Raw genomic sequence first — 13,029 nt, forward strand, 5'->3', positions numbered from 1 at the left:
ATCAGTTGAACACAACTCCACCTTGCCATCGCCCTCCATCTCGCCTCCTACATCCCTCAATGGCGGCGAGCAGAGCTTTAACAGCCCGCTTCGGCTGCAACGGCTGTCGTGCCAACGTCCTGCGCTCCTTTGCCTCACTCCCCGCTCTCGAATGGTCCCCGAAAGACGCGCTCTCGCGATCCCTCCTACGCTCTCAGCGCCACCAGAGGACCTTCAATGCCTATGCTGCGCGCTTCTCCGACAATGTTCCCCAAGAATCACAGAAAGAAATTTCTCCAGAGCCGCTGGACCCAGAATCGAATGATCCGGACTCATCGGTCCCTTGGTATCTCCAGGTCGATTCACCCCAGAAAGCCGTCAGCGAGTCTCCTCTTGCGCAACGACAAAAGTTGCCGGAACTCCCTGAACACCCCCCTCCGATGTTGGAAACTCTTCTGGAGCACGCTTCGGTAGATCTAGGCCTGGATGACCTGTCGTTGCTGGACCTTCGGGAGCTGGATCCTCCGCCTGCTCTCGGCGCAAACCTGATCATGCTTTTCGGCACTGCCCGCAGCGAAAGACACCTCCATGTGGCCGCAGACAGGCTTTGCCGTTGGTTGCGCAGCCAATATAAGCTCAGAGCACATGCGGATGGACTACTGGGAAGAAATGAGCTCAAGCTCAGGTTGCGACGAAAGGCTAAGAAGATGCGGATGCTTGCAAATGCTGGTGCCTCGCCAACTAGCCTTGCAGCCGATGATGGGATAAGGACGGACTGGATTTGCGTAAATGCTGGATCTGTCGAAGCCGCTCCGTCTGCCCCTAGCCCACTGCCGCGACAGGAAAGCTTTATAGGGTTTCGGGAGGAGGTTCGAGGTGTGACCATTGTCTTTCAGATGTTTACAGAGGAAAAGAGAGTGGAACTCGATCTTGAAGGGCTCTGGAATGGTGTCTTGAAAACAGATCGCAGAGTAAAGGAAGCGTTGCAAGCAGGAGACGTCGTGGAAGAGGAACTGCCCAATCCGGAGCACAATCCCAATGGCGCTGTCACTACAGATCGCGTTCCAATGACCCCTCCGTCTTCGGCAGCTTCTCAATCAAGAGGCTTCCACACGCTTTGCAAACCCAGAAACAGCGGTACGAATCCATATTCAAGAGTCGGAACATGTTCCAGGGCTGACGACCAAGTCAGGATCTGGCGAAAGTCAATGAGTACGCTGGGACCAGGCCCAGGTTCTGTGGGAAAACTAGAACCACCGACTTTCACCTCGGATGATTCAGGCGTCAGCCCCACGTCGAACTTGGAGAATAAGCGCAACCTGAAACGAATGCTGGAGGAGCTAAGGTCCATGTCCTTGGAAAAGCAAAAGCTTGTCTTTTCGAAAGACATCACGCCGCTGTCTGAAAATCTATCTCTCTTTTTGGAAGAATTTTTCCGCCACGTTCCCCTGGCCAGACTAGACAGAGGATACTGTCGTTCCCTATTTCATATGTACGCCACTGCATTGTCTGTTGGTCGTGAAGATGCGATTGGCCATATGCTCAACCTGTTGAGAGAGATGCAAACCAGTGGGTTCCCTGTGTCGGAGGGCTTGCTTGTGGCAGCTTTGCGGGAGCTTGGGAAGCCCGATGACAATGTTTCTGGCCTTACCCGAAAAGCACGTATTAATGCTCTCGTTCGCATCCTTTCCATCAAGGAGCAAACCGTCGATCCTGGATTTACCGAAGAAGTCTTTGTTGCACTCCACCAAGCCTTCTCCGTGCCATTCAGCAAGGCCTCAGACTCTTCACAGTCTGACAAAAAGCTGAGAAGGCGCGCGGATAGGGACCAGGCAACGCGGAGCTCATTGCTTCAAATTGTTGAAAGGACTTCGCTGGATCTTCAAATCGACACGTTCTTTCTGCTCCTCGAGACTTATGCACAACTGGGAGATGCAGAGCGTCTCATTCATGTTTGGAGAACCATCCCGCTGTACATGCTTCCACGCTCTGCGGACATGTATGCATTTTTCCTCAATGCCATGGCGAAGACGGGGACCCAGGTGCAGTGCATTGAATCGTTGAGAGAATGCATGGTACAACGTGAGTTTGAGGATCCTCCCGTCGCGCTTGGCGGCGAAGTCGCCAGAGCTGCTCAACGATGCATTTTGAGAATCGACGAGAACCTACATCGCAAGCTGGAAAAAGACAACAGACCAAGATATACCCACAACGAGTGGGTAAGATTATGGAACGCCTGCGAACCAGCACAGAAAAGATCATTTTGATTTTCCATCCGCCACGGCCAATTGTTGCAGGGGCTTTTCTCGTTCTGATGCGGGCGAAGAACAGAGACTGGCAAGATCTGAACAACTTAAGGGTCTCTGCAACTTCGAATTGATGTCCCAAAACCATTCCACACCATGCAATCAGCGAAACGAAAAACCTCTGTCCCACCTTCGCACTTTTATCCCCACTCCGACTTACTTGTGGCTACGGTGATGGATTACTGTGCGTGATTCATCCCAGGTGGGTCTGAGGCCAATTCGCTCTCCATTTGTATTCATGTACATCTAAAAATTTGTAGCGTCCTTGAGTGCTCTGGCATTCATGCATTTCTGGAACCATCGCCCTAACGCTCTCCATCAATGGTAGTCTCATTGTGAAAGTACGGGACGTTGCAGTATTCCCGGGTGATTACGATGCAGGGACATTGTACTGACGGGGAGAACGATGATCGTTCCTGCCAAAGTACCTCAGACGAATATCATGGCAGCTTCCTTGACTGCACATGACCCAGTGCCTGGCCATGAACCTCTCCATTCTCCAGAGTCCAGCATCACTTTGTCCAGACATACCATTCACGCGAGAACGGCATATTCATTCATTGTTCCTCAAAACACGCATCATATCCCGATAACACCAGGGACTTTACCATCACTAAGATATAGACCCACGATCGACAAGCCTTCCGACCGCCGACTTTCAACTGGGGCGCTATCGCTATCGATTCATATTCTGAAGGGCAACAGTTCCAGCATGTGCTACTTTCTCGTCTCTGGATGTCCTGACTGCGGATTCAACGAAGGTCCATACTTGCAGCCGTGCAAGCACTCTACCAGAATTTTCCCGGCCCTTATTACACCGTCGAGCCAACAACACTCCTCGACCAACACTGGGCATTCGTACATAGCCACTGACAAGACCTACCCACCCACGTCCGAGTCTTCATCTCCTCGCCCGGGAACCGGCTCCTCGACCACATCTTGTGTTCGATCTACACTTCCAACTGAAGTATCGCCCTGCAAGCCCGAAGCTTTACAAGTTTGCTCCAGCCAGGTGTCCTCGGTCCAAGCTTTCGCTTGGACCAAACATTTCAGCCCAAAACCTCAGTCTGAGGCCACAACTTCATCTGTTCGCCCAGTCAAACGCTTGCCGCTGGACCCTGAGGGTCCAAAATTCAATCCATGCCAGCCGCTGCACCCAGCGCCCTCGCAGATATCCTTGACGGAATTCGTCACGCCTTGCCAACCGCGTTCGACGCTCGCTGTTCTAGGAAGAACGTACGGTAACGGATGCCCCAAGTGCGGAACTACATCCACGAAGGGAAAGGTGCGCAGGGGAAGCGAGGGCGAAGCAGATGTTGAGCGAAACAGTAAACGCAGGCGCGTCAGCTCTGGCAACTTGGTTGAGACCACCGAGGCCAATCGCGAGATGGGAAAGTCATGGGGCCGACTGGCAGAAGCACAGCGTCGAATCGACCTCTGGCTGCAGGCTTCGAACGACCAATATAGGAAGGAAATGTTCTCGCTTGGCCTCGTCCACTACCTGGAAATGTGCCTCGAGGAAGTTGACGAAATTGAAGAGGAGGAGGATCGATACATGTTGGCGCATGGCGAGACAGAGGAAGAGGAAGAAAAGAGAATGCAAAGAAGAGCTGAATGCCGGTTCATCGTCAGCAACACCGTACTGAGAATCTGGCACAAGGAGAGACAAGAAGAATATGAGCTACTATCACCTGGGAAACGACGGACTGAGACCCTCCTTGTTTCTCATGTCGTGGACAAGCTCCGAAATTCCGACAGCGTCTCCATGTGGTTTCCTTCCTTGTTGGAACAAGGCCACATCCCCTGGACTCTGGAGGTCGATGAGCGGAACGACTCATCAGCTCGCGCGTCGGAACATGGAGCTCTGCGAGGAGGCGCGAGTAATAACAACCAGAGTCCACAGATTGGAGGGTTGGATTTTCCAAACTGGTCATGGCCAGATTTTGGTGAAGCGGATCCCAATGACGCAGAAAAAGAAGCCAGGAAAGACTCCTCCCGGCCCGAGAACGAGAAAAATGGCAGCAAAAAGGTGGACGTGGGAACACAAACCCACGAAGGCTCGTCTTCCACAGCTGGTCCCAAGGGAAAAGAAGGCATCCATGCTGCGTCGGAAGCTATTGATTAGGCATCTAACATGGCTGATCACAAGGGCAAAGCGGCTATTAGATCTCCAACTGAAGCTGTTGGCGAGGAGTACTTCACGACGGTCGACAAAGGAAAAGCAGCTGTTAAACCTTCGAGTAATGCTGCCGGCGAGGGACCCCCCACGACAATCGACAAGGGCAAAGCAGGTTTTAGACCTGAGATCGATGCTGCTGGCGAGCATTACTTCACGACGGTCGACAAAGGCAAAGCAGCTGTTAGACCTCCGACTGACGCCGCGGGCGAGGAATCCCCCACGACAATCGGCAAGGGCAAAGCAGTCTTTAGACCTGAGATTGATGCTGCTGGTGAGGAATCCCCTACGACCATCGACAAGGGCAAATCAGCTGTTAGATCCCTGATTGATGCGGCGGGTGATGAATCCTCCATGGCCGTCAACAAGGGTAAGGCAGCAGTCAGATCCTCGTCGGGAGGCACTGACAAGAACGCTTCGGAGACTGATGAGAGGAAGCGGTTTGCTCGGCACTATGGAAAAGGTGTCGCAGACAATGAATCCTCCCCGGCCGCCGACAAGGACAAGATGCCCCCGACGACCTCGAAGAAGGAGGCCCTCGAATCCTCCTTTCCACCTGGTGAAGATCCAGTGGACCCGCATTTCGCTCATAATCCCTACGTCAAGCAACCTCCCAGTGGACGTTTTCAGGAGCATCTTCCGCAGGGCCTGGCGCGAACGAAGTCCGAAGATGATGAGACAAAGACCCCGGAGAGCCCCCAGAAGGAGCATTCAACTGATGCCTCAAACACCGAGGCCCCACCGGGTAGCAAGAGGGCCATTTTGCAGGCGCTGACAGCACGCATGCGGGCTAAGATCAAGAAGGTCGAAGAGGAGTCACTGCCTGGGAGAGCATCGTCTGTCACACCGCAAGCCTCGCCTCGTGAGCCGGCCGGAATGTTCCCCAGGAGCCCCAGTACCACAACTCCGCCCAGGAACCGCCTCCTTAAGCAGGTCCATCAGCCGGCAACGCCTGACGGCCAAGGTAGCAGTTCGCCGCCACCTACACCCCCACAGCCACCGCTACCTTCACCTCCACTTACGCCGCCACCGCGGCCCATCGCACAGGAGCCGACGGTGGGCACGGCTTCGAGGCATCCCGCATCCGCAGCAGTAGCAGGGCCATCTTCACCATCCGCGGCAGTAGCAGGGCCATCGTCACCATCCACCCCACTTACAATCCCAACCACCGAATCCCCCTCACGCACTCCCTCACACGCACCATTCGCGCCTTCCCCCCTGAGAAGGGTCCAAACAATAAGCCCTCCGCCAACAGCGAGGTTTACTCAGCGCCTAACGCACAGAGTCAAGAAACGGAGAACTGCTCACCGGGATAGAGCGCTCGAAAGAGAGGTCGCGCGCGCCCAGAAGGCAGCTGAGGAGAAGAGAGAACGCGAGGCGCAAGCCGCAGAGGCGGAAAGGGTGCGCCGGGAACAGGAGGAGGCGGCGGCCGCGCGGCCGAGAAGAGGCTTCATTTCAAGGACTTTGGGAGGGATGGCAGAATGGCTTCGAAGGTAGCCAGGTCGCTCCTCGGATTGTGGTGGTGGTTGCGGGACGGTGTACGTGGGAGCGAGGGTAAGGATTGATGTTTGGAAGAGGCGAGCTGGTCAGTTGGGTTGAGTCTACCCTGGATATTTCTGCTTCATTGGTGAAGCTTGAGGTGTTGTGTTTTAGGGAGTATTGTCATTTCAGTCGCTGAGACGTCTTGAGGCTGTAGTCAGCTTAATGGAATTGTTTTGCGGGAAAATGTGGTTTGATTCTTGTTCGTGCTAAGACTGAATGAATGAGACGATGTTGGCTCTTCCCACAGTTCTTGCTTATGGACGGTTTGAAATTCTTGCAGCGCTGATACCAACAGTAGACCAAAGGAATGCCCAATAAGCATGGGAACCAACTAATTCTCCAAGGGTATGTATACGAACCAACTAAACGGGCAACAAAGCATCCTCCTCGTCCTCGTCCTGCCCCTCAACACCGCTCCCAAAATCCAGCTTCATGAGGAGGCGATCGACGCCGCCACCCCTCCACGGCTCGAACGCGGCGGAAGAGCCGTCCACAGCCTCGACGCTGCCGACGTTGCCAAACGTGCCCCAGCCGACCCTCTCACGGTCGAGCTCGCGCAGCCGCGCGACGAGGCCGCGCAAGTCAGCGTCGACGCGCTTGCGGCTGCGGTCCAGCTCGAGCAGGACGTCGCGCTCGTCGGCGGCGTGGTTGGCCAGCGCGTCGTCGACGACGCCGGCGTCGGCTTCGAGGTCGAGGTTCGCCTGGATGGCGCGCAGGCGGCGCAGGAAGGCGACGAGGGCGTCGACGTGGGTGAGTAGAGAGCGTAGGGCGTGCGTGTACGGCATGTCGGTGAGCAGGATCGAGTGCGAGAGGCACGAGAGGAAGAGCCGATGCGCTTTGGCAAGGACTTCGGGGTCGTGTGGCACGCTGGGCTCCTGTTCGGCGGGTTGCGTGGTGTGCGCTGAGCTGGAGCGGTTGCGACTCTGGGCTTGGAATGAATTTGCTTCGTTGCGGAGCGAACCGTTCGACTGACGCGATGCCAGTCCGTCAAGGTCACCTTGGTGTATTGAGTGCTCCGTGTCGCCACCAACGATCCATTTTCGAAAATGCTTCCACGATTCTTGGACAATTTCTCCTTCAAAGTAGGCTCCAAATTCGGAGAGAAGAAAGACGGCAGCACCGCATGTGGCCCAGACTTTGCGCATCTTTACTGTTCGGGCATTCGATCTCTCTCTCCTTGTCCTCAACATGTTCTGTCCAAAGGGCTTGTTGCTGGTTGGAGGCCCATAGGGAGTTGGATGTTCTCGCCGGAGGTTGCTCTCCCGCCACAAGGCCGTCAGGCGTAGATGTGCACGCCGTATTGCAAGCAGATATGCATTAATCGACGAGTAAATGTCGACTTCGGATTGTGTGAGGAAGAGGTCCAGGGGCGGCGAAATATCAAGGGTAAGAGTGGTTGGGACAGATAGCAAGAGGTCGTTGAAGGCGACATTTGAAAGTTTTGGCAAAGCATCTGCGGCTTCTCTAGCTCGTCCTGGAGTTGGAGGCCGCGTTGCTGTTGGTTTTGACATTGACAAGCTCACCAGATTTCTGGCAAGATCCAGGTTTTCATCAGTCATTTCCTCGTCGTCGATAAGCGCCGTTAGAGCAGCCCACGTCTTTGCCAATACAGTGGAGACTTCGGCCTCCTTGATCAACATGCCGTGAACGCCACGTCCGGGCTTGTTCTGCTTCGGGTTTCTCTGACGAGATTGAATCTGGTCGTCCGAGTTCTCGATCAAGGCCACCGAAAACTCGCCACGGCCAAGCAGGAAGAACTCTTGCATTAGAGACAATATCTGCAAGATCTTTGGCAGAGGTAGAAGTTGTTGGAGCATATTTCTGGACAGCGATAGTCTAATATCAGAAATAGCCTCGGACAGTGCAGCTGAGGTCAAAGGCACTTGGAGGCCGGAGAGATGCTGAAGATGGATGGCAAGAAGTTCATGTTCTGACAATGCCGGAGCGTTTGGTGCCTCGACCATTGAACCTCTACTACGGATTTGATCCAATGATCGTCCAATGAACAATATCGAGCTGGCGGTTCTGGACGAGACGAACTTGGGCAGCATCCTGCTGTCCGTGACGTAGCCCACTGCGCCATCATCGTCTCTCATGAGAGAAATGAAAAAGTCCTCGGAGCCGTGGGTTGGAAGCTTCCCATACAGCACCCAAGTGCTCAGCTGCCGGAGCCAAGCTGTTTCTGCCACTTTGCTCAGGTCCAATGCAACGGCCTCGATGTCCGGATATCCAGTCTGAGCCTCCTGCCTGAGCTTGTCTATCAAGCTTGCGCTCAGGAACCTGCTAGAGTCCTTGCCTCTTGACTTGTCGGAGGGGCCCGTTGGGAGCATGTAATTGGCCAGGTCCCAGAACCACTCCATGCGCCGGGTCCACTCGTCGAACTCGGCCACGATGCCTGCCAGCGGCACGATGTTGTAGGCCCCCACTATGCTGGCATCCTGCTTCAATATGCGATCTTCAACCTCGAGGATTTTATGTTGGAAACGAGCCAAATGCGTCGAGACGATGGCGGTGGCTACTGCTCTGCAGATTGTCGACTCATGGGATGACGCGATGCGCGAGGCATGCTTCCGGGTAGCGCGATGCAGCTCAGCCAGATGGGCGACAGACTTGAGGAGCTCTGCCTCTGGGGGAGACAGCAGAGGGAATGCGGACGTGTTTACGGCGGGATTGCTGGGGCTCTCCGTCTTCTGGTTCGCGGGACTCTCGAAGAGCGGGGAGGGATGACCCGAGAGAGAAAGGAGGATTTCGTGGAGCATGGTCGGGGAGCAGGGAGCTCAGGTTCGGCCTCACTGCGCGAGAGCAAGTCAGAGCTGCGGAATGGCGATGTTGGTGTAACCTAACCAATGGCTAGCGCGCTGCTTACTAGAAGGTGTAGGAGGGCGAGCTGTAGACTCGCTTCTGCAAAAAACGGACGGCGGTGTTGACAAGCTCGAAGCGACACATTTGGCCTCTACAGGCCAGACGGGAGAGCGGGGAGAGACATGGGAAACAATGATAGATGCATAGTCCGGTGACGCGCTGACCTGCCCTGACGCGACTGCCGTGTTGCGGAGAAGCCGGGGTTTGCATGGTCCAAGTCGACCCACGCACGCCGCGGCTGCCAGCTCACCTCCTCGGTCCTGCAACGAAAACGAAAACATCCAACCAATGCATCTTGATATTTTTATCTGTATTTGCTTTTGGGTGTTTCTAGTGCGCTATATTTCAACTACTGGTTTGATCTTTGTGTCCCCTGCGTCTGACTGCGTCTTTTCCTTTTTTCCTTTCCTGAAATGCCTCTCGTCTTCCGGATTGAATCCACCATTGCCCCAGAGCGCCCACTCAGGCGTCGGCTCGCCCATGTAATCTTCCGGCGAGAACTCCTCGCCTGATTCCAACAGCTCGAAAAAGCGAGCGTAGTCGATCAACGTGCACCACTTCCATTCGCCATCAACCTGCTTCCTGAATCTCGTGCTGGCCAGCAAGACGCAGCAGCTGTGAGCGTGCTCCGCACTGATGCCGTATTCAAGACCACGCCTTGCCAGCTCCTCATTGAGAGACGTCACAAATTCTTGGACTTCCTCATAGAACGGCACGTTTTGCATGGTCAGTCCGGCCGCTGCGCTCGTAGAGGTACCACAGTAGGTCACGCCCTTGATTTCGACGAAACCAGGTAGCCCCCTCTCAACCAGGTCAGCGTATCCTCGGATCTCGTCGGCCATGTTGAATCCCTTCACCAAGGTAAGGCGGAAAACAGTGCGCTGGCGATGTCTCTTCTCGCGAAGGATATCCAGGCAAGCGCAGAACCGTTCCCAGAAATCTCTGTTCAGAGGGCGGTCAACCTTGCGCAAGCTCTCCTTGTTCGACGCGTCGATGGATACGTAGAGCTGAGTAACAGGCTTCAGAGTCGCGAGTTGAGCGGGGTGCTGCGCGTTGCACACGAGGAAAGAGGAAATGTGGTTCTTGTGCAAGAGGTCGGTGAACTCGTTGATGTAAGGGTAGAAAATTGGCTCGCCCACCAGGCTCAGGGCGCAGTGTCGAATGCGCATGGCCTCTGCGAATCTTTCTGCGCGAACTCCAGGAACGCCGCGCATCATCTTGATCTTCTTGTAGTGACCTTGCGTAACACCTTCAAAGATCTTTTCCGGAGGATCAACGACCCAGCGCCAAGTTGTCCCGACCGGGTTAGTTCCGTGGCGCCAGCAAAAGACGCACTTGTTGCTGCAAGAAAGCGAGGGCGTCGTCTCCATGCACAGGTGGGACCTGATACCGTAGAAAGAGTACTTGTAGCAAGATCCGCGGCCGCGAAGGGCAGACTTGGTCCATCGACATATTTTGACCCCAGAATGCGACCCGACAATTGTGTATCCCTGTTTTGTCAAAGATGCATAGGTCGGCGACGAGCTTGGGACCATTTCCTTGGGAGCCGGGGCTTCGTTGGTCTTGGGCTTCTTGCTGTAGGTGGTGAAGTCTACCTCCATCGGCTCAGAGTCTGTGTCCGGGCTAGAGTCATCGCTGGCGTCTTTTTGGACCATACGGCCCAAGTCTTCCACGTCGTCTAGCGTCGATTTCTTGGTCTTCTTGGGTTTGCGCGCCCGTGGTTCTTCATCGTCATCGTCCTCCTCTAGGTCCTCTTCATCGCTTTCGACGGCATCTCCACTGCCAAGGACACCCTCTCCGAGTCCTTTGCCAGCAGACACATCGAGCAGAACCTCCTGTACTCCCAATCTCCACTCCTTGAAGCGCTCCTGGGCATCGCTCTTGACATCGCCCGTACCAAGCGGGAATGCCCTCTTTCTGTCCGTCAACCTCGCCAACCATTTGTCCACATCCTTTCCTTGGTTGCAGAAACCCTCCTCTTCGGTAGACCAGCCTTCGCGGTCGCCGAAGTTGAAAACCGAGTAGCCAAGGATGCCTGACAAGGGCGCGGTGTCGATTCGAAAGTCGTGATGAGTCTCTTGCAGATGCTCAAGGAAGTTGTCCAAGCACGTGTCGATATAGTAAGTTGGGATCACGACGAAGTAAAAGTATTTGACGTTGCTAGTCTTGGGCGCGGAAATGAAGAAGTCGTCGTAGTCAATGTCTGAAAGGTCGTAAATCTCGGGGCTCAAAATGCGATTTTCCGCGTCAGATGCATTGATCCAGGCGCCCAGGTCCTCGACCAACTTCTTTGCGGCAGCCTCTGTTGTTCCACCCAAGGTCGCAAAGAAGACCAGAGGCTGTATTTTTTCCCGCGCTGGATCGAAAGTGGGTGTTTTGTTGCGAGACAATTTTGGGAGCTTGTTGCCGACAACTTTTTTGGGGCCTTTGGTACGTGCCAATGATGGCTTTGCAATTGTAATCTCTTCGACATGATCATCCTCCAACGACTTGTTTGGTTTTTCGGACAGATGGGGGACCGTCTCGGTTTCGATCCATTTTGCAGCAATGTCCTCAACCTTGCGACTCGGTGAGCCGGGGACGGGGGTGGCAGAGAGCTTTTGGCGATTCGGCGTGCGCAAGTATTGGACCAGACGGACGAGAAGCAGGACCGTGAACGCGACAGCCAAGACAGGCACGCGAGAGGTGTGCCAGAGGCTTAAAAGCTCTGCAACATGTCAGCGATGCTTTTTTCTCGACAAGAACCGAATTACCATCTGGCAGAGCCTGCAACGACTCGGTGGGAGACATGGCGGAGGTGAGAGGTGGGCGTTGCAAATTCCAAATCCAGGGCTTGCGGTTCGCTGTTGTACCCCACACCCGACGCTAGAGCCGCGGCCGTGACGCGCGTGGAGCTCGGACGGCAAGGAAGTCACCAGCCTCCTGCCTGTGCGCGTTCGCATCATGTCAACTTCTACCCGCGTCACTGGATGAGCTTCTGTCTCATCTCGAGTCGCCGCCATGGAATCTTGGGAAGCTATCAGCGACGACTGCAAGCCGTTGGCCCACCCGAACCTGGGCAACTTTGGACTCTCCATGTAAACGCCGCGCTCAATACCTTGTTGTCCTGCCTAACGATGTAGCTTTGTGCAGCTTCATCCTCCTCGGGATTCTCGTATCGTATCTTCCTCAGCACGCAAAGATCATCATCCGCCGCTCCTCTGAAGGACTGTCCCCATGGTTCGTCCTGCTGGGAACTACCTCTGGCACATGCGCCATCGCCAACATCCTCGTCCTCCCCAGAAGTCGATCCGATATAGGTTGCTGTAGCGAGATTGGCGGGTTCCCGTGTGCAGCTGCATTGTTGGGCATTGCCCAGGTCGGCGCGCAATGGAGCTGCTTTTTCTTGATGTGAGAAGCATCGCCACTCCATTTGGATGCGACGCGTGGCTAACCCAGGAATCAGAATGCTACTCTTCTTGGTCTTCTTCCCACGAGACCAAACTACGACGGTCGAACCCGACGAAGACGACCATCAGTCTCCTTACACGATTCGACAAGCCCTCGGTGTGGTTGCGCTTTCCATCGCCCACTTCTTCGTGGTGTTCCTTGTTTCCGTCGTCCTGCTCGCCCGCTTTCCGGGCAAGCTGCAGCTTTGGGCAAATATCCTCGGCATCATGGCGACGTGCCTCGCGTCGATCCAGTACATTCCCCAGATATGGACCACTTGGAGACTGCAGCATGTTTACAGCTTGAGCATCCCGATGATGTTGATTCAAACGCCGGGAAGCTTTGTCTTCGCCACCAGCCTGGCCGTCAGGCTGGGCGCCTCCGGCTGGAGTGCTTGGGGTGTTTACATTGTGACTGGTTGCTTGCAGGGCGTTCTCTTGGGCATGGGAATCTGGTTTTGGTACAGGGACAAAAGAGAACAGAAGGACGCGACTGAGGATGGGGTAGGCAGTATGATTCCAGCCTGGTCGAACACCACACTGACACTTTACAGAATCACACAGCAAATGAACAGACGCCGCTGCTTCAGGATGACTGAAGAAACGATTGAGTTTAGATTGCAAAGGTGCTGGCCAGGTAATTGTCGAGCTATCAACCCATCATTCAGGAGATGCATCGAAGGGGCTCGGGAGTCTATGCATTTTGCTTTTGGCGTGAAAATAGACATGTTGAGTA

General features: G+C 54.8%; 6 protein-coding genes across 6 annotated transcripts; 4 read left to right on the top strand and 2 right to left on the bottom strand.

Annotated features, from left to right (window-relative positions):
* Positions 1-14: 14 nt before the first annotated feature.
* J3D65DRAFT_339385 (uncharacterized protein) lies at positions 15-2,468 on the top strand. The gene has a single exon (XM_066795471.1). It carries the CDS (start codon positions 60-62, stop codon positions 2,244-2,246), a length of 2,187 nt encoding a protein of 728 aa, XP_066656336.1. The 5' UTR covers positions 15-59; the 3' UTR covers positions 2,247-2,468.
* On the top strand, positions 2,469-4,535 carry J3D65DRAFT_339384 (uncharacterized protein). Its single transcript, XM_066795470.1, has one exon. The coding sequence runs from the start codon at positions 2,692-2,694 to the stop codon at positions 4,408-4,410; it is 1,719 nt and encodes a 572-aa protein (XP_066656337.1). The 5' UTR covers positions 2,469-2,691; the 3' UTR covers positions 4,411-4,535.
* A 181-nt stretch (positions 4,536-4,716) lies between these two features.
* On the top strand, positions 4,717-6,131 carry J3D65DRAFT_622679 (uncharacterized protein). The gene has a single exon (XM_066800092.1). The coding sequence runs from the start codon at positions 4,816-4,818 to the stop codon at positions 5,956-5,958; it is 1,143 nt and encodes a 380-aa protein (XP_066656338.1). The 5' UTR covers positions 4,717-4,815; the 3' UTR covers positions 5,959-6,131.
* Positions 6,132-6,178: 47 nt separating this feature from the next.
* On the bottom strand, positions 6,179-8,990 carry J3D65DRAFT_622682 (Spc98 family protein). The gene has a single exon (XM_066800093.1). The coding sequence runs from the start codon at positions 8,760-8,762 to the stop codon at positions 6,366-6,368; it is 2,397 nt and encodes a 798-aa protein (XP_066656339.1). The 5' UTR covers positions 8,763-8,990; the 3' UTR covers positions 6,179-6,365.
* Positions 8,991-9,162: 172 nt separating this feature from the next.
* On the bottom strand, positions 9,163-11,759 carry J3D65DRAFT_622683 (uncharacterized protein). Its single transcript, XM_066800094.1, has 2 exons — positions 11,619-11,759; positions 9,163-11,572 (listed from the first exon to the last, which is right to left on the bottom strand). Exons 1-2 carry the CDS (start codon positions 11,653-11,655, stop codon positions 9,204-9,206), a joined length of 2,406 nt encoding a protein of 801 aa, XP_066656340.1. The 5' UTR covers positions 11,656-11,759; the 3' UTR covers positions 9,163-9,203.
* A 106-nt stretch (positions 11,760-11,865) lies between these two features.
* On the top strand, positions 11,866-12,892 carry J3D65DRAFT_645636 (PQ loop repeat protein-like protein; the record flags this gene model as incomplete). The annotated part of the gene is made up of 4 exons (XM_066802223.1): positions 11,866-11,942; positions 11,998-12,255; positions 12,311-12,797; positions 12,848-12,892. The coding sequence occupies 4 exons, from the start codon at positions 11,866-11,868 to the stop codon at positions 12,890-12,892; spliced, it is 867 nt and encodes a 288-aa protein (XP_066656341.1).
* Positions 12,893-13,029: the final 137 nt, after the last annotated feature.

Source organism: Phyllosticta citribraziliensis (genome assembly GCF_038025025.1).
Source record: "Phyllosticta citribraziliensis strain CPC 17464 chromosome Unknown J3D65scaffold_5, whole genome shotgun sequence".
Classification (NCBI taxonomy): Eukaryota; Fungi; Ascomycota; class Dothideomycetes; order Botryosphaeriales; family Phyllostictaceae; genus Phyllosticta; species Phyllosticta citribraziliensis.

Bases quoted from the DNA above. Each gene is read 5' to 3' on its own strand.
- J3D65DRAFT_339385 (XM_066795471.1), top strand. From the start codon at position 60: ATGGCGGCGAGCAGAGCTTTAACAGCCCGCTTCGGCTGCAACGGCTGT.
- J3D65DRAFT_339384 (XM_066795470.1), top strand. From the start codon at position 2,692: ATGATCGTTCCTGCCAAAGTACCTCAGACGAATATCATGGCAGCTTCC.
- J3D65DRAFT_622679 (XM_066800092.1), top strand. From the start codon at position 4,816: ATGGCCGTCAACAAGGGTAAGGCAGCAGTCAGATCCTCGTCGGGAGGC.
- J3D65DRAFT_622682 (XM_066800093.1), bottom strand. From the start codon at position 8,762: ATGCTCCACGAAATCCTCCTTTCTCTCTCGGGTCATCCCTCCCCGCTC.
- J3D65DRAFT_622683 (XM_066800094.1), bottom strand. From the start codon at position 11,655: ATGTCTCCCACCGAGTCGTTGCAGGCTCTGCCAGATG. The intron at 11,573-11,618 runs GTAATTCGGTTC...GACATGTTGCAG, and splicing joins GTTGCAGGCTCTGCCAGATG to AGCTTTTAAGCCTCTGGCAC.